Source organism: Mercenaria mercenaria, chromosome 13 (assembly GCF_021730395.1).
Source record: "Mercenaria mercenaria strain notata chromosome 13, MADL_Memer_1, whole genome shotgun sequence".
Lineage (NCBI taxonomy): Eukaryota > Metazoa > Mollusca > Bivalvia > Venerida > Veneridae > Mercenaria > Mercenaria mercenaria.
In genome coordinates, this window is record NC_069373.1 from 47,801,517 (window position 1) to 47,822,104 (window position 20,588).

The 20,588-nt window shown below is 36.2% G+C and overlaps 1 protein-coding gene across 2 annotated transcripts in view; it reads left to right on the plus strand.

Annotated features, from left to right (window-relative positions):
* LOC123530069 (laminin subunit beta-1-like) overlaps positions 1-20,588 on the plus strand; it is an 82,154-nt gene that overhangs the window by 9,219 nt on the left and 52,347 nt on the right. For both annotated transcript variants that reach the window (XM_045310760.2, XM_045310761.2), the window contains exons 2-3: positions 1,576-1,793; positions 10,229-10,782. In XM_045310760.2, coding sequence (XP_045166695.2) covers positions 1,742-1,793; positions 10,229-10,782 — 606 coding nt within the window. In that variant the 5' untranslated portion in view covers positions 1,576-1,741. The remainder of the gene's footprint in view (positions 1-1,575; positions 1,794-10,228; positions 10,783-20,588) is intronic.

The window sequence follows — 20,588 nt, forward strand, 5'->3', positions numbered from 1 at the left end:
CCATATAACACTTCACCAAAACTATTCAAGCAATCTATAGTGTATACATGTAACTATGACATTTGAGCGGTATCACATCTGCACCATGCTGGCATTACACAACCCCTTCCCCAGTCCTCATTGGTGAATGTCATTGTTTTGGCGGTGTCAAACTTTGGTTTCTGCTCAGTAACTTAATCTTTAGCCTGCTGGTGGTAAATATTTCTGCCTTTGTGACCAGTGCAGACCAAGATCAGCCTGCACATCTGTGCAGTCTGATCTTGGTCTGCACTGTTCTCTGTTCAGTCAGTAAATTTTCAGCAAACACCCCTTCGAATTATAACAAATTGAATTTTTAGAAATTCAGCAGGATGAAGACTGAGGGGAAGGGGCCTATTAATGGCCCCTGTTATGAAGGGGAAAAAACCCAAGTGCATTAGGTTCACAGCCAAGGTCATCACTACTGAAAATAGAAAAGACAGTTACATGTCATAACTAATGACTTGAGTCAGGAATCATAATGTCATACGTATGACAAAGAAACTTTCTTGCATGGAGACCTAATTTCAAGTGTGTATATGGGGTCACTAGGTTCTGAAATTGGAAAAACAGGTTCCACTGTAAATGATAAGCACCAAAGCACTGTTACTGATGCCCTAGTCTGTAGTCACGAATGGCGAACTGCCACTGGATGGCAAGCGTATGAGAGATAACCATGCAAAATTTTCCAGCACCCTGGGAACCTGACAATTTTTTGGCCTTTTGGGAACCTTTTTAACACATTGTTGGAGCCTCCTCCAACAGTCTGACAGAAAAGGCCTGGACATTGCTTACATTTTGTACTTAAATGGAGTGGTGACTGTACGATTTCTGCACACTTAATTACTTTTTGTGATGGCAGATTGCATTAATACAAACACAGCCCAAAGCAGCTAATATTGACCTCTTCCCAAGGTTTTTTAAGTCGTTAATAGGGGTTGTTTACAGGTCTGTTCCACACAGATACTTTCTTTCATTTCATGTAGTTTCACTAAAAATTGACATTACATCAGGTTTGCTGAAATTCTGCAATATCAGATGCCTGGGCCCCTTCCACTCTTCAGTATAAAAACCCTTCTGTCTTCACATCAGGTTGAGAAGGATATTGGACAAGTTCCCCTTGCTGAATTTGACTGAGGCAGACAGAATAAATTTCCCTTTTGATTTTTTAGATGAATAGTTTTAAATTGAATTGAGATCAGCTGAAGTTGAGAAATAAAAGCTTTTGGTTAGAATTATCCATTTTAAACAGAGTGACGTGAAAATTTTGATATTTTTGAATATGAGAGTACTTTCGTCAGATCTACAGTTTCATGAATATAAGGGCTTGAGGATTTATTTATTTGCATATAGTGCATCGAAGTTCTATCGTACTGTAATAATAAAAGAAATGTGTTAAGGATTCATTAAATCTCATAATACGCATAATAACAACTTATATCATGTGTGATAAATTCAGCAAGTGCTTCTTTCACGCTAAAAGCTTGTTATATAGTTTCTGTTTAGTTTCTGAAAACTTACCTATATATTGATCAAGACCTGTTTTACATTTCACAGGATCCTGCAGAGCTGAAGAATAATGCTGGCAGTAGTTTGTAACAGAATTGGATAGGCAAGGATTATCTCCCCTATCTAGTGATATAAGACTGGATTAGTCATTGTATCTACCTGCTGAGAGATTAGGGTTGCTGATAAGGAAATAATCTCACATTAAACTTACAAAATGGAAGTGGTTCATATAGGATTACTGGTTGTAGTTTTTGCAACTTTCCAAGGTAAGTGTGAAATGGTGGAATGTTACATTGTATAAACATGTATATGAGCCGCACCATGAGAAAACCAACATAGTGGGTTTGCGACCAGCATGGATCCAGACCAGCCTGCGCATCCACGCAGTCTGGTCAGGATCCATGCTGTTCGCTTTCAAAACCTACTGTAATTAGAGAAACTGTTAGCAAACAGCATGGATCCTGGCTGCGCAGGCTGGTCTGGATTCATGATGGTCGCAAATGCACTGTGTTGGTTTTCTCATGGCATGGCTCATATATATTATGTACTGTACCTGAGGGATTTGACTTACCATTAAGTTATGTGTTCTTGAAAAAAACTGAAAGAAAATTGCTAAATGATAAACATCGTTTACATGTTGTTTCACACAGAAATCTATTCATTAATATTTTTAAGAAGTGGTGGTAAATTAAATGAAATGAAATTAGTATTAATTTTTGAATTCTTGGTAAATTTGTGTACAAAGAATTAACATTAAATTTTTTTGTATTCTTGGCAAAGAAGTGTAGATAATCTAATAAAATTGGTGTGCATTTTGTGTATTCCTGATGAAGTTTTATAGATAAAATTAATATTCGCTGTAAAACATAGTTGGGTGGTTGTTACCTATAAATACATTAACATTTAGACTGGAAAATGCTCTTAATCAGCAACTTTGCCATGTGATCTGTTGAGATTTATCATGTGGTCTGTTGAGATTCGCCATGTGATCTGTTGGGATTCGCCATGTGATCAGTTGAAATATCTGTATTCTTTCCTTTTTTCTCTCCCGAAATCAGTGTCTGTCTCTTTCATGTTCTGAACTTTTGTGTTATTTACATAAAAGGGGTTTGATGCATAAGGATAATTTCGTTTGATTCTGCAAGTTTGGCTTTCCTCGCTACTACCTTTGGAAGCCACCAGTAGGCAATACAACCAGTAATAGCACTCAGTATGGTTTGTTTGTGAAGCAGAAATGTACTGTTATACCATAACATTGAAAAACCTCCGACCGTTGTCCTGATGGACCATCAAGGAGGGACCCACTCTTAAGCATGCTCACAGCCCCACACAGCTCATAAAGGCAACTGTTGTGGAGGTAAATTAAATCAGAATCATTTCAGGTTCTGCGCATTGAAATTATTATAATCAAATAGAATTTAGCCAGGTCAATAATTGCTAAATCTAACCCAGATGAGAACATTCAGTTGTCAGATTTCATTCCCATCCATATGGTGGACTGCGTCAAAGTGTTTGAATCCTAGAGAAAAATAATGCCTCAGATCGCTTTTGAATTGTCTGTCATTCAACGTATTCATTTCTGATAGAAATTCTATATTCTGAATAATGAGTAACTGAGAAATTTGGTAGAAATTTAACAGTGAATAATAAGTAATACAGAAATTGTTATAAGATATACAATTACAGGACTTTCATGTTTGAAAGAAATTAATACACTTGCTAATAGAATTCTTTTTTCTCGCTCTTCGCCCTCACTGCTCTCCATTTTCAACAGTTTTGAAATGATGGTAATTCGAAAGCAAACAATGAGTCAAATTAATAATCGGGCGAAAATGTAGAAAGCGAAATAAATATGGAGAAGTAGGTCATCCGTCACTGTGAAATATGAAGATTGGATAAATATCACCTGACAGTGGGATACGATTGTGTCAAGTGTCCCAGTAATTCAAACAAGTATAAATCTAGCTTCGTTTTGGGCTTTGACACCAGTCGGTGCAATGAATTTATGAATATAAATGAAAATGTTTTTATTTTATATACATTCAACATTGGGGCTTATAAATAGGCTTCTCTGTAATGGGCACATTATCAACATGTGGGTGTTTATGTGTCTATGCACCATGAAATTATCGAAAGAGTGAAATTTGATGTGTTCACTATGAAATAATACTGCACAAAAACTTAAAAGTAAATATTTAATTAAGCATTTAGCTCTCAATTTGAATGTATTATGGTTATTAGTAAAAGGACTGTGTGTTTTATTTCGAAGAAGTTGCCTTACATTAATTATGTAATAACAAATTATTTTATAATCTTGGTAAGAGTGTATAAATTTCATAAATTTGATCTTTGTTCCGCAATAGCAAGCATATTTTTGGGCTTTTAGCTGTCTTTGACTGTACATACTGGATGGTCTGAATAAGTCCCATACCTGTCAAGACACACGCATTGCGCGTGTGTCACACGCATTTCGGCCCTAGATCACGCTCACACGCCTACTGTTCCACACGCATTTAAAAAAATTAGAGCAGTCAATTGTTTTTCCGTAGAAAGCTATTGAATCGAACATGCGAGACAGCGTTGACACAGTGTTTTCATAATTCATACCGTATAATACAGCTTTTACATTCACCGGTGCAACGTGTCATTTTTACCGCAAGCATAAACGGCACAGAAAGTAAACATGGAGGGAGACTATTCAAAAGCAGGTCGATTGTATGTGTTCAAAAAATATTTTTTTCCATATGAGAGCGTCTCCGGAATCATTGCCCTCCGAACCCTACGAGGGACAACCTTCCCTTCGAACCCCGATCACACTCGTGGCCTTTGTAGAGCCTTGACAGCTATGAAGTCCCTAAGTGGTGGGGGTCTCCTATGCTGTTTTATTGCTTAAAGTTGTTTTTTGTGCCCCCCCATGAGTGGTGGGGGCATATAGATTTGGTCTTGTCCGTGCGTCCGTCCGTCCGTCCGTCCGAAGTTCGTGACACGCCTAGCTCAAAAAGTATTTGATATAAATTCATGAAACCTTGCATGAGTCTTTATCATGATATGAACTTGCGCACCTCCTATTTTTCGTCAGGCTCCGCCCCCTATTTTTAGAGTTATGGCCCCTGAAATAGTCAAAAATGCACATTATCACCTTGTGACGCACCTAGCTCAAAAACTATTTGATATAGATTCATGAAACCTTGCATGTGTATTAATCATGATATGAACTTGCGCACCTCCTATTTTTCATTTTGGTCCGCCCCCTATTTTCAGAGTTATGGCCCCTGAAATAGTCAAAAATGCACATTTTCACCTTGTGACACGCCTAGCTCAAAAAGTATTTCATATAAATTGATGAAACCTTGCATGAGTCTTTATCATGATATGAACTTGCGCACCTCCTATTTTTCATCTGGCTCCGCCCACTATTTTTAGAGTTATGGCCCCTGAAATAGTCAAAAATGCATATTTTCACCTTGTGACACGCCTAGCTCAAAAAGTATTTGATATAGATTCATGAAACCTTGCGTGTATATTAATCATGATATGAACTTGCGCACCTCCTGTTTTTCATTTGGGTCCGCCCCCTATTTTCAGAGTTATGGCCCCTGAAATAGTCAAAAATGCACATTTTCACCTTGTGACACGCCTAGCTCAAAAAGTATTTCATATAAATTGATGAAACCTTGCATGATTCTTTATCATGATATGAACTTGCGCACCTCCTATTTTTCATTTGGGTCCGCCCCCTATTTTCAGAGTTATGGCCCCTGAAATAGTCAAAAATGCACATTTTCACCTTGTGACACGCCTAGCTCAAAAAGTATTTCATATAAATTGATGAAACCTTGCATGATTCTTTATCATGATATGAACTTGGGCACCTCCTATTTTTCATTTGGCTCCGCCCCCTATTTTTTGAGTTATGGCCCCTGAAATAGTCAAAAATGCACATATTCACCTTGTGACGCGCCTAGCTCAAAAAGTATTTGATATAGATTCATGAAACCTTGCATGTGTATTAATCATGATAAGAACTTGTGCACCTCCTATTTCTCTTTGGGTCTGCCTCCTATTTTTTAGAGTTATGGCCCCTGAAATAGTCAAAATTGCACATTTTCGCCTTGTGACACCCCTAGGTAAAAAAGTATTTCATATAAATTGATGAAACCTTGCATGAGTTTATATCAAGATATGAACTTGCGTACCTCCTATTTTTCGTCTGGCTATGCCCCCTATTTTTAGAGTTATGGCCCCGAAATAGTCAAAAATGCACATTTTCACCTTGTGACGTGCCTAGCTCAAAAAGTATTTAATATAAATGGTTGAAAACTTGCATAAGTCTTTATCATGATATAAACTTGCACACCTCTAATTTTTTGGCTGGTTCCACCCCTATTTTTTAAGTTATGGCCCCTGAAATAGTAAAAAAATGCACTTTTTCACCTAATTATGTGCCTAGCTCAAAAAGTATTAGATGTAAATTCAGGAAACCTTGCAGGAGTCTTTATCATGATGTGGCCTTGCACTCTTGGCATTCTTCTTGAGAATCTTACTCTTATTACAGAGTTATGGCCCTTGAAATAGCCAGAATAGTGGATTTTTTGTTTGTGATGCTCATAGCTCAAAAAGTATAGGGCCTAGAATAATGAACCCTTTTCATAAAATGTTTGTTGAGGCTATACCCCATTAAGACTGCAAACATTTGAATTATTGCCCCTTATTTGTGACTAATGTACCAGTGGGGGGCACACCCTGTGTCCTACAGACACATTCTAGTTTTTTGTAAGAAAAGCACTACATACTTCCTACATGTACATGAGCATTAATTTGTTATCTACCATCATCAGGCTGCAGACTCAAACACTATTTAAAGTGTATAAATTTCAGAAGTAAGTTTTATAGTTCCCATGTGTATTTAGATATAGTATACATGTACCATCAAAGATGAAACACAGCTGTCGGGGAGTCTTACTGTCAGACTTACGAAAAAAAGATCAGCTTAGCTCCATCAACTGATAAAGAAACTGTGTACATGTGGCAGGTCTTTAATGTGGAGGGATGAACTAAATGTTTTGATGCCCATACTCAAGTGTTTTGTATTTTTCTTATCATTGATGCAATTAGTAAACCTACATCAATCAAGTCTTCATCTCTAAAAGGATAATTATGTTTATTAAAAGAAAATACACTCAAGAAAGTCATCTGAAAATAGCTTTCATCTTGTCTGTTAAAATGAATAGTTGTTGGGGAAAAAGAATTTTGTTTAGTGCAAAAGTAGGGCAGTTGTAGGCATAACGCATGTTTTTTCGTGTTGTTATGTCTGCAGAATCCCAAGGGATTGGTTGGTTCGGGCTCGGGTACCAACATATCCTGAGGGATTATGATGATGTTATAACACGAAATGAACATGAGCTAATGCTATTCTAGCATAAAACGCGGAAAAATACTAGTAATTGTACATTCTACCTCAACGTAATTAAGTTTCCATGAAATACACTGGAATATCTGTGTGTTTTTTTCACGTTGACGTCATTTCCATATTATTTTGAATTATTCGTTTTGGGGCCGTAATACGTTTTCGCTTTGCCAAGGAACGCGCATATATAAAAAGGTGTTATAACAGCATGTTTACACACGTTTTCTCCCTTGTTAAAACAACCCGAAAAGTGACGAGAACAGTAGTTTTATGATAGAATATATCTTGAGTGCAAAGTTATATTAAGTTTTGTTCATTGCCAAAAAAAGTTGTAAGATAAAAATGTTAACCTTTATCATGCTGGGCCCATTGATTCAGCCTTTTTGACCAGTGTAGATCATCATTTGTGATCTGCACTGTTCCCTATTCAGTCAGTATCTTTTTGGTAAACACCCTTTTTAACAGTCAATGGTAATGTCTAAATTGAAAGATGGACAAGTCCATTATAGAAATTTAGCAGGGTAAGGGTTGATGGGATGATATATGTGGTCAAATAGTAAAAAATATACCAAATTGTTATTCTGGTATGCCCCCCAAAAATGTATGTAACCACACTAAATGACTTCAAACAAATTCGCAATTGAAAGTTGTGCTTCATTTATTTTTCTGTGGTATTTATATGTTCTTTGAACACAACATTTTAGTAAGAAATTTGTACCATGGCTGTTCAATTCAGTTGAAGTTTATGACACTTGACAGGCCAGTGTTGAATAATCCTTTCACTTCTTCTGCAGATAATAGAAGCATGGTATTAAGAGATTGACAAAAATAGAAGAAAAAGCCAAAATATTCATTTGTGTTGATTGTTAACCCATATCATGCTGGACACGATTGGTTCTGCCTTTGCGACCAGTGCAGATCATGATTAGCCAGCACATCTGTGCAGTCTGATCATGATCTGCACTGTTGGCCATTCAGTCAGTATCTTTTTGGTAAGCACCCCTTTTAACAGTTAATGGCATTGTCCAAACTGAAAAATGGACAAGTTCATTATGGAAATTTAGCAGGGAAAGGCTTACATGTTTGTAAGTCATTTTATGTTATATACAATCAAAAGACTTTAAAACATGCAAAAATTTCGCATGCAGAGATATTAGCTCTTTGAAATAATGCATTTGGGCACATTATTAGAACATATATGGTATATGGTAATTTATGTCGGTATTTATTTGTTGATATAAAATGTGTAGGAGATAGTCACAAGAGGTAAATTGTTTGAAGAGAACTGAGTTTATAACATCCACTCGAAATTCTAGTGAAAAAATGTTTAAAGTGGCCATTGACCCAAGATTTCAGATACTGTACTCTTAATACTCTGACAGTCCACATAAGTTAGTTGTAAGTTATTATGTTTTCATGTATTTTTAGCTCACCTGAGCACGAAGTGCTCAAGGTGAGCTTTTGTGATCGCCCTGTGTCCGTCGTCCGTCAGCGTCCGTCGTCCGTCGGCGTCAGCAATTTGACTGTTGACACTCTAGAGGTCACAATTTTGACCCAATCTTAATGAAACTTGGTCAGAATGTTAAAATCTTGGACGAGTTCGATATTGGGTCATCTGGGGTCAAAAACTAGGTCACCAGGTAAAATCAAAGGAAAAGCTTGTTAACATTCTAGAGGTCACAATTTTGGCCCAATCTTAATGAAACTTGGTCAGAATGTTACCCTCAATAAAATCTTGGATGAGTTCGATATTGGGTCATCTGGGATCAAAAACTAGGTCACCAGGTCAAATCAAAGGAAAAGCTTGTTAACACTCTGGAGGTCACAATTTTGGCCCAATCTTAATGAAACTTGGTCAGAATGTTACACGCAATAAAATTTTGGACGAGGTCGATATTAGGTCATCTGGGGTCAAAAACTAGGTCACCAGGTCAAATCAAAGGAAAAGCTTGTTAACACTGTAGAGGCCACATTTATGAAGTATCTTCATGAAACTTGGTCAGAATGTTAACCTTGATGATCTTTAGGTCCAGTTTGAATGTGGGTCACGTAGGATCAAAAACTAGGTCACCAGGTCAAATCAAAGGAAAAGCTAGTAAACACTCTAGAGGTCACATTTATGACCATATCTTAATAAAACTTGGTCAGAATGTTAATCTTGATGATCTTTAGGTCAAGATCAAATCTGGGTCAGGTGGGTTCAAAAACTAGGTCACTTGGTCAAATCAAAGGAAAAGGTTGTTAACACTCTAGAGGCCACATTTATGACTTTTTTTTCATGAAACTTAGTTAGAATGTTAATCTTGATGATCTTTAGGTCAGGTTCGAATCTGGGTCTTGTGGGATCAAAAACTAGGTCACCGGGTCAAATCAAAGGAAAAGTTAGTTAGCACTTTAGAGGCCATATTTTTGACTGAATCTTAATGAAACTTGGTCAGAATGTTAATCTTGATGATCTGTAGGCCAACTTTAAATCTGGGTCAGATGGGTTCAAAAACTAGGTCACCAGGTAAAATCAAAGGAAAAGCTAGTTAACACTGTGTAAGCCACATTTATGACAATATCTTAATGAAACTTGGTCAGAATGTTAATCTTGATGATCTTTAGGTCAGTAGGTCAGGTGAGCGATACAGGGCCTTCATGGCCCTCTTGTTAGCTCCACTACGATATTTGAAATACTTCAAATAGTAGAGCTATTGAAATCACCCTTTCGTCAGTGTCTGCGTCCAGATCACAAAAGGTTAAAGTTTCGCATGTAAGCAGGTTTAAATGCTTTCAAACTTCACACATGTCTTTGGCATCATGTGCTGACCTCCCAGAACAATTTACATAACTCAGCTTTTATTTTGTCAAAATTATGCCCCTTTTTAATTTAGAATTTCTTGTCAAAGTTTTGCATGTAAGCAGGTTTCTCAGAAACTACTAGGCCAAATGCTTTCGAACTTGAAACGGCCTATAGAATTTAAGTAAAATTAATACTAACTTGTGAATTTATGCCCCTTCCTCCATCGACCCGAAGTTAATCATCCTTCCCTACGTTGTCAAGAAGGTCATCATCAAACTTGTTTCTGTCCTTGTTTCGAACATTTTGCCTAAAAAATTAGTATAAGCTGTCTTTGCACATACTGGCTGTAATTTGTGTTTTTTGTGGTACTAAAAGCTGGAAACTGTTCATCAAATAGATTGATGCTGGTAGCTCTGGTTACTAAATCTATTTTTCTTTTCAGAAAAATTGATGTTGGTTTAACAGAACTTAAAAAAATATTTCCCTTAACCCATTCATGTAAATTTCAGGTGCAATAAGTCAAGTTGGACGACGTCAGCCACAATGCGAGCAGGGCAGTTGTTATCCTGCAACGGGAGATTTGTTGATTGGACGAGAGGGTAATCTCACCACAAATTCCACGTGCGGTATGGATAGACGCGAAAGATACTGTATTGTCAGCCATTTAGACGATGACAAAAAATGTTTTCTATGTGACTCAAGGCAGCCATGGTCACAACAGTATAGTGATAGTCACCGGATTGAAAATATTGTTTCCTCTTTTCGTGAGAGGAAGTTTAAATGGTGGCAAGCGGAAAATGGTGTTCAGCATGCTTATATTCAGTTAGACTTAGAGGCGGAATTTCATTTTACACATTTAATTATGACATTTAAAACTTTCCGACCAAAAGCAATGTATGTTGAAAGGTCCTTTGATTTTGGAAATACGTGGAATGTATATCGATATTTTGCGTATGATTGTGCAAGGTCTTTCCCTGGAATGCCAACTGGTCCAGTTAGGAAATTATCGGATGTAATTTGTGAATCTCGCTATTCAGATGTTGTACCATCAACAGAAGGAGAGGTTAGTACTTCTAAATATTTTTATGCCGCCTTCCAAGGAGTTTTTCACGTAGGGGGTCAGTCTTGCCAATCGTCAGTCCAGTCAGTAACTCCTGTTCAGAATGTTTGGGAATAAAGCAAAATTGTTACATCACGTGAGTCAGCAGGTGGCCCTTTTTTGTTTTGCAGGGTTGGGGGAAGGGTGGAGGGGGAATAGGTCAATTAAACGTCATGGTCATGACTTTGAGACTGAAACTGAATGTCATACTCAGTCATCTGTAACAGACAATCTGACACGTTCGCCTGGCACTTTGAGGATGAAACAGGTGCCTCAGGTTTGAGGAAATTTTAGATTTTTGAAACAAATATGCACTTGAGAGGTTCATTCTCTTGTAAAAAAAATATTTGAAAAATATATTTATACTACATGTCTCACAACATGGCAACATGTACGTTATGTACAGGGTTTTCAATTTCAAAATTCAGCTTTGCATGAATCGAAACAACTTAATCGTCATGTTTTGATGTTTTTATAGTTCTTAGTTCATATATACTTCTACCAGGAAACAGAGTGGCAAAACTCTACTGAGAAACAAGCAGTGGTCATGGTTGCTTTCAAAGAATGCTGATAAGCATTTTAGGCATATTTCCTGGCAGAATTTGATATATAGGTAAACATTTACCTACACATGTTGCAGTGTTTCCTGAAAACCTGCTGATAGAGAATCTATTTCATATAGAGGGTGGAGCACAAGCAGCAATTACCTGGGAATTTACAATCACTTTATAGACCCATAGACTTGGCACTAGGCCTGACTGGCTATAACTTATATAATAGATCATAGAACATAATGGTGCAGCTCTCAAACAGGTGGACTCTTACAAGATGTCCATGGCTTTTTCCTTGTGTAATAAATCCTGATTCCGGGGTTCCTGGAGATAGAGGTAAGCTCCATGTTTCTGGGTTGTAAAGGTTTGACTTCGAACCACATGCCATTTTACTTGCTGCTGGGTTCGAAACTTAGACAAGGGATGACATAGAATTTTTTTATGTAAGGATGAAATCCAGTTGGCTTACGGACAGTGTCACTGTTGGGTTATACCCTGGTGCCTGTATTTGCACCTGGGGACTTTCTCCACCAGTAAGACACTAGTCTAAGGCTGTACATTGTGTCAGTGTGACAAAAACACACGCGCACGCACACACACACAAATATTTCCTGATTCAGTATAAATTATTCAGGTAAAATGATGGTTATAAAAGAGCTTTTGTAAGAAATTTCCAAGAAAGATCTATCAAAATTCCTATTATGCTAGAAATAAGGCAGGGCTAGCATTAATTTTTTTGTTGTCACAATTTTTTGCGAGGAGAAGACATTTCAGCTTGCAAATATTAAATTAACTTGCAAATTTTCATACTAAAACTTGTCATGTATTTCTAGCAGTGCTTTCAATACTGTGTCTGTTAAATGGGACAGATTAATAATTATCCTATCTGACTAAAGTGCATCTCCTAGACTCCAATTACACTTCGCTTAGGATCTGAAGACGTGCTATTGATAGCCTCATTCTGACTACCCTTCCGCTAGCCAATCAGAGCCATGCTTACAACATTTTGTATATGAAAGTAGAAGTTTAAAAAATCTTTATTTAGCCTGGGTTTTTTAGCTCACCTGAGCACAAAGTGCTCAGGGTGAGGTCCGGCGTCCGTCCGTCCGTCCACACTTTCCTTTAAACCACATCTCCTCCTAAACCAACAGGCCAATTTTGATGAAACTTCACAGGGATGTTCGATGGATGGCCCCCTTTCAAATTGTTCAAAGAATTGAATTCCATGCAGAACACTGGTTGCCATGGCAACCGAAAGGAAAAACTTTAAAAATCTTCTTCTCAAAAACCAGAAGACCTAGAGCTTAGATATTTGGTGTGAAGCATTGCCTAGTGGACCTCTACCAAATTTGTTCAAATCATGACCCCGGGGTCAAAATTGACCCCGCCCCAGGGGTCACTTGATTTTACATAAGAAAATCTTAAAAAATCTTCTTCTCAAAAACCAGAAGCCTTAGAGCTTAGATATTTGACATGTAGCATTGCCTAGTGGACCTCTACTAAAATTATTCAAATCATGACCCCCGTGTCAAAATTGACCCTGCCCCAGGGGTCACTTGATTTTACATAGGAAAATCTTCAAAAAATTTCTAAAAATAAACCAGAAGGCCTAGAGCTTAGATATTTCACATGTAGCATTGCCTAGTGGACCTCTACAAAATTTATTCAAATCATGGCCCCCGGGGTCAAAATTGACCCCGCCCCAGGGGTCACTTGATTTTACATAGGAAAATATTTAAAAAAATCTTCTTCTCAAAAACCGGAAGCCCTAGAGCTTAGATATTTGACGTGTAGCATTGCCTAGTGGACCTCTACTAAAGTTGTTCAAATAATGACCCGGGGTTCAAAATTGACCCCGCCCTAGGGGTCACTTGACTTTACATATGAAAATCTTCAAAAGTTTTCTAAAAATAAACCAGAAGGCCTAGAGCTTAGATATTTCACATGTAGCATTACCTAGAGGACCTCTACAGAATTTGTTCATATCATGACCCCCTGGGTCAAAATTGACCCCGCCCCAGGGGTCACTTGATTTTACATAGGAAAATCTTCAAAATTTTTCTAAAAGTAAACTAGAAGGCCTAGAGACTAGATATTTGACATGTAGCATTGCCTAGTGGACCTCTACAAAATTTGTTCAAACCTTGTCCCCCGGGGTCAAAACTGACTCTGCCCTAGGGGTCACTTGATTTTACATAGGAAAATCTTTAAAAAAAATTCTAAAAATAAACCAGAAGGCCTAGATCTTAGATATTTGACATGAAGCATTGCATAGTAGACTTTTACAACATTTATTCAAATCATGACCCCTTGATTGTACATAGAAAAATCTTCATAATTTTCTAAAAATAACCCAGAGGAGCTGAGATATTTGACATGTAGCATTGCCTAGTGGGCCTCTACAAAAAGTTTTCAAATCTTGTTTTTAAAGTTACTTAAAGAAAATTTCAACTATATTTTCTCATAATTCTTTTGATTGATTTCTGTTATGATCTTTTGACCTTGAAGACTTGTCTTAAGTGCAATGATAACAGGTGAGCGATATAGGGCCATCATGGCCCTCTTGTCATGTTTACAATTCTTATGACGACCACATCGCAACTACACCCTCATGTTTTGAGAGAAATTATATGTCACGGTACGGAAGTAAGGTGTCAGACAGCCGGTTAGCTCAGTTGGTAGGGCACTCGCCCTGTAAGCGAGGGGTTCTGGGTTCGAGCCCCGGACTGACTGCACATTTTTTTCACCCTTTGACATTCGATGCTATTTTGATGGTTCAGCCAAATGCTTGTTGAAACGAGTCGTCTGATTGGTTCAAATAAAAACAGATTTGCAAAAAATAAAAATCGCAATTTCGGAAATCCAAATATACAGAAAGATGTATGTGAATGGGTCATCCTCAGATCTTCGTTTAGAAGATCAAGTACTTTAGTCAGATTGATAATTATCAGTTTGGAAGACATCGTCATTTGGTCTATCAGCTTTTTGTGATATTATTAAGACTTTACTGCTTCCAATCAAAAGTCTTTTTCTTCTTTCAATTGTGCTTGATACTTGTGATTATTACAATGCTTTTTAAACATGTATAAATAACTGGTAACTCCACATAAATTCAAATAGTTTTTTGTATTAGGCCACACCAAATTGATTAGTTGTTCATCGGATTTTTTTCTGAAAAATTTGAGGCGGCGAGCGAAAAAATAATTTAAATATTTTTTTTGGTTTTTGAGAAAATCAGGAGCGAGCGAAGAGCGAAGAAATATATTTGTCTTCATTTGGCTTTCGACTGACTAATAAAAACCTTAAAATAGAATGTATAGCCCTTTTAAATTAAAAAGTAAGTCCCCAGGGATTGAGAAAATCTAATCCGCAGACGCACAACAACGCGAACTCATGAAAAAAGGTAATAACATTGTCATACAGTACACTGTAATCAAATATTGAATCGAATATTTACTGCTATGAAAATGTAGCATTCTTAGCTGACTTTACAAAGTTTTTGATACATAAAATATCTATGCGAGTGTTGCTAGATTTATTAAAGCTTCTGATTTGAAACTTAGAACAGTTATTTACTGTCAAAGTCTACACCAGGAGAAACAATACTCTTAAGCCTGAATCAAGACAGAGTTACGCCCCTTTTTAACATAGAATATTTTTAATTAAGTTTTATTTAATGACCAATAGCTCTGTACTTTAATAGCTTCTGACTATTATGCCCCTTTTATTGGCAAAGCTCTGATTTAGAAAAGTCGAGCATGACGTCTTATGTACAGCTCTTTTTCCTAACTTCAAACTTTCATAACATATTAAATTTGTTGAAACAAAGTCTCAATTAAAGTCTGAAATGGAGATTAACGTGCATTAACATTAGTCTACTAAATGATTGGAAAATTTGAAAATCAAAACTGTCCTGAAAACAACTCGTAATGTAAATTCCTTACCCCACCAACTTTTGTATGCAAATGCTGATCATTTGGACAGGAAAAAAACAGAAAACAGATAAGTGACATGCATCAATAAGTATTTACCCTTACCAAAATAATGTAGATTGATGTTATCAAACAAATTAGCATGTTTTTCTTCATCCAGTTTCAATGAAATAAATCAATTTTTTGTAGTATGTAATTTGGTAAACATTTGAAGAAAATGGCGTAACTGCATAAAGGGGAAATAACTTTAATGCAACTAAATATAAGTATTAGGATTTATTATAGACGATGTGTGCGTAGTATGTATTTATTTTGATTAAAATCCATTTGAGAACAATCTGGGACTGGAAGTATAAGCATTTATACACTTTTACGTCCGTAAAAAGTAGCGCACCAAACAATTTTGGATCGATTTTTTTCAATGGGGCGAGCGCAAGCCAAAAACAAAAAAAAAAAAATTTTTTTTGTGTTTCTGAAAATATACGAGCGGCAAATCCGATGAACAACTTTTTAATTTGGTGAGGCCTTATGTATGCATAAAATATTTAGCCAAGGCAAGTTGAGGTGAGTGTGGACAAGGTAAAATCGAGTCTGACTTGCCTGTAGACAGTAAGTGTAACACTGTTTTAAGAAAATACATACTTGTACAAAATCTTATAAGAGATTCCTGAGAAGTTGGCACAGTTTGTTTTTTGTACATTTGCTGTCTAACAGTCTATAATTTGAGTATCTGTGTAGTTTGTTTGCTATTAAATCCCATAAATTTCTTCTTAACTTGATTCAAGGTCTTACAAACCATTTTTTTTTTTGCCAGTTTGTTCCAAATCTGTGAGAGCTAGAAGTGTTTCTGTTTTCTTGAGTATTTTCTGCTTAGATCTGTGTGTATGAATAAAAGTCCTGTTGAATATATATATATATGTTGATGGGGAATTCTGTGATATCAGACTGGTTAGAGACTGACAGGTAACGTTGTGAGAACACATGTATGTGTATGTTCAGAACACACGGATCTGCCTATTACACATAATTTGACATGTGATTATAGACTGATTATACACTTGTGTGTGCATCTACTTGGTGTTTGGCATTATCTTATCTCTGGAACATCTCAGCCTCCTTGAATGAATAATGACAGTTATTGCATATATATTATAAGTGTATAGGACTTCGTTTTTGTAAAATCCCAGACCATTCCTAGCTATTTTCGCAGATTTTTTTTCTTCACAGAATGCTGCCCCAAAGTCCCAATAAAGCTCTTTTTTTTTAGCCTAAGTTAACAGGGATTTTTATCCTTCTATAGCAAGGGGCTTTAACTCAGAAAATTTCTTTGAAATCATGCAGTTTTCCCCACCCAATAATTGGCTGTGCTAAAAAAATCCAGCTTCTCCCCTCTCCGGCCACAAAAAACAACCATGAGAAAAACAGGTGCAAGCCCAAGTTCCCCTCTTTGTGGATAAAAAACCCTGAGTGTTTAGATAAGATTAATTCTTTTTATTCTTCATTTTAGTTTAATGTGCAGTGTTTTGCATTCAGGGAAACTATTTATCTGGGACTCTCTCCTTTAACTGAAATTATTTTATATTTTATCGTTGCAGAAAATGATATTATATATAAACATTTTTCACAACTAGTTGTAAAAAAAAGCATTAATTACAGTAACTAAGAAAATAGTGAAATATTTTTGCAGTGACACCATTTCCCTTTGTCATAAAATATTTATTTGATGTATAATTTTATGTATGTTGACCCATATTGTACAGCCAGGTACAGTTTTATAGTATTTGAAAAACAAGTATAAAATGTGGTTGAATGACCAGACTGCTTGAGCAAACAAAAAGTAAAACATTTTGGGGTTAGATCAAAACAAGATATCAACAGGTTAAACATAAAAGATTAGATCTAGATTATGCGTGATAAGTAGCGAAGACATTAAGCTTATTATATATGCCTTAAATGCCATAAATTTTGATTACTAAAGTATGATATTTTTGACACTTCGTCAGGTATAGATATTTTGTCATTTCAGGGGTATTAAATGTAGTTAATCTAATAGGCCATAATAAAATAATTGTTTTTTATCATGCACGCCCACCCCTGATTTGTCATGTAACCCCAACCTATTTTTGTTGCAAAATTTGTTGTTCGAACTCTAAAAATAAGTGCAGTGCACAACTTATAACATTTCTCGCAGACCCCACCCCCACCCACTTCCTTCCACCCCGTTTAACTTCTGATCTTAAACTCTGTGTTTTCACACAGGAAACTATTAATTTTCAGGAATATGAAATAAAATTCTCTCTTCCCTGACCCTATTTTAAAGATCATGAAGATAGAATTGGATGATGAATCTAGCAGTTAATATATAAATGGCCATGTAGCATTACACAGGTGACTGTCATTTATCTGGTATGTTACACAAGCGACTGTCTTTCTGACACAAAGATTTATGTTATGACACCTTCCATAATTTAGTTGCAAAACTTTTTAACATCCATTTTAAAATTCTCTAAGTTTCTAAAACTCTTTTACCACAGGTGTTAGATATAAAATTATTTTTAATTTTCGTGCTTTATTCGAGTAAATCTCTTTTTAAGCTCACCTGTCACGTAGTAACAAGGCGAGCTTTTGTGATTGCCCTTCATCTGTCGTCCGTCTGTCCGTCGTCTGACCACATTTTGCAATTGATTTTAATAAAACTTGCACATAACTTTTATTGGCATAATATATCTCGTTTTTTTCCGAAAACTGGCCAGTTCCCATCATTGGTTTCAGAGTTATGGCCCTTTTTTGGTCCAAAATTTGCTATTTTGGCTTGTGAACATGATAGAGACCACATTATGCAATCAATTTTAATCAAACTTGCACACGTCTTGCATTGGCATAATATCATGATTTTGAGAGTTATGGCCCCTTAAATGGCCAAAATGTGCTATTTTGGCTTTTGCAGCCATAAAGAGACTTCATTTACGGTTTGATTTGATACAGACTTGCAAAATATCTCAAACAACAATAGATCTTGGATTCCATGATGAATCCGTCAGATCCAGTCATAGGTTCCGGAGTTATGATCCCTGATTGACACCTGAAAGAGCCAAAATTTGTTAATTTTTACGTTGTGAACACGATAGAAGTGACATTTTACTTTCAGTTTTAACCACACTTACACACAACTTAATTCACAATAAGATCTTGGTTCCTTTCAAAAACCTGCTAGATTCCATCATGGGTTCTAGAGTTACTGCCCCTGAAAATTTTCCGTTTGGCTCTTTCAGTCATATAGAGGTTTCATTTATGCTTTGATTTTATACAAACTTGCACAGAATGTTTATCTTGATGATTCCTATGCCAGGTTCCAAACAGGTCATGTGGGGTCAAAAACTAGGTCACCAGGTGAAATCAAAGGAAAAGCTTGTTAATACTCTTGAGGCCACATTTATGAGCTATCTTCATGAAACTTGGTAAGAAAGTTTATCTTGATAATTCCTAGGCCAAGTTTGAAACTGGGTCATGTGGGGTCAAAAACTAGGTCACCACTCAAATCAAAGGAAAAGCTTGTTAACACTGTAGAGGCCACATTTATGACCCTATCTTCATGAAACTTGATCAGAATGTTTATCTTAATGATTCCAAGGCCAAGTTTAAAAGGTGAGCGATATAGGATCATCATGACCCTCTTGTTTGATCTGCTACTAGTCTGATCATTTCGAAGAAATTGGATAATAATATTAGTAAGTGTTGAACACAGAACTGTTGTTAAGTACTCGTTCTTTATCTTTCATGAGTTACAAGTTTTGTGTTTTATTAACACTATATTTTTTATATTAAGCTGTTGAAAGTGGGACTTCTGACTGGAGTCAATCCATAAAGGAGAACAATGTATGTACATTGTACAGTAAATTGTTCACAATGTGATAAAACTGAGAAACGCCAGTTTATTAAATTTGTTAGTTTTGAACTAAAATTCAATAGTTATAACTGGAGAAAATTAAATTTCATTGCCGCAGATGGTTAAACACTTAACATTTTATTACAACAAATCATTCATTATCACAGAATCAATTACAGCTATAGTGTGCTATTTTTTTCCAATTTGTAAAAAAGAAAACATTGATCTTTATTAATGCAATTTTCATTTGTTTGGTTGTTCAAAAGGCAAGATAAGATCTTTGTACCTTGAGCCTATTTGTACATTCAAATGTTTGATCAGATTGGGCTAATAAAAAGAAGGAAATTAACCTAGTGGTACAAAATTAAGGCAGTCACATTCCTGCATTTAACACTTATAACCTTCATTTCCATACAGAAATATTTAAACAAATATGTTTTATAAAAACAATCTACCAGATGGTTTGTTTTCTAGTAATTAGGTGCATTGTAGTTTTGTAAGTGAATTAAGATTTATAGGTAATATTTGAGCCGCACCATGAGAAAACCAACATAGTGCATTTGCGACCAGCATGAATCCAGACCACCTGCACAGTCTGGTCAGGATCTATGCTGTTCGCTAACGGTTTCACTAATTGCAATAGGCTTTGAAAGTGAACAGTATGGATCCTGACCAGACTGCGCGGATGCGCAGGCTGGTCTAGATCCATGCTGGTCGCAAATGCACTATGTTGGTTTTCTCTTGGTGCGGCTCATTTTGTCTTTCCTTTTTGCTGTGAGAATCAAAAGGGCTCGGGTATATTTAAAACCTATCAGACAAAATCTAGGACAAAAATTGCCTAATTGTGATTTATCTGACATACTGAATTGAATGAGTTGTTACAGTTCTTCCTATAATTTGAAGTCTTTTTATATGCACATGGCAATTTTACTATTGAATAGTATTGATATAACTTATTTTGACGGTATTATTAACAGGGCCATATCTCTACCCTACGGTTAAGTGGTATGGGGCCAGAGTTCATGGGTAGGAGAATCTTGTGTCATAATTTTAAGGAATAGGGAAATTTTGAAAATATTGTTCATATTAAAATCTTAACTTTGCATTGAGGCTGACGTGTATATTTAACTTTGAAATTCAATATCTGTCTAAAATTGTTATTCATGAATTTTGATATAAGGCATAAAAAAATTTGTTTGTTTCCGGTATCCCGACCTACCCTAAATTTTTGGCCCGACCCTAAATGTTTTTATGGCCTTGGAGATTTTTTTTTCAACTTTCTAACAGAAAGTTGCAAAACTGCACTTTTATATGCTTTAAACATGGTCAGAGATGTTAGAAATTAACTTTAGTGCTGCTCTAAAGGCATTACTCCCTTAAATGTATTCATTTTTTGACACA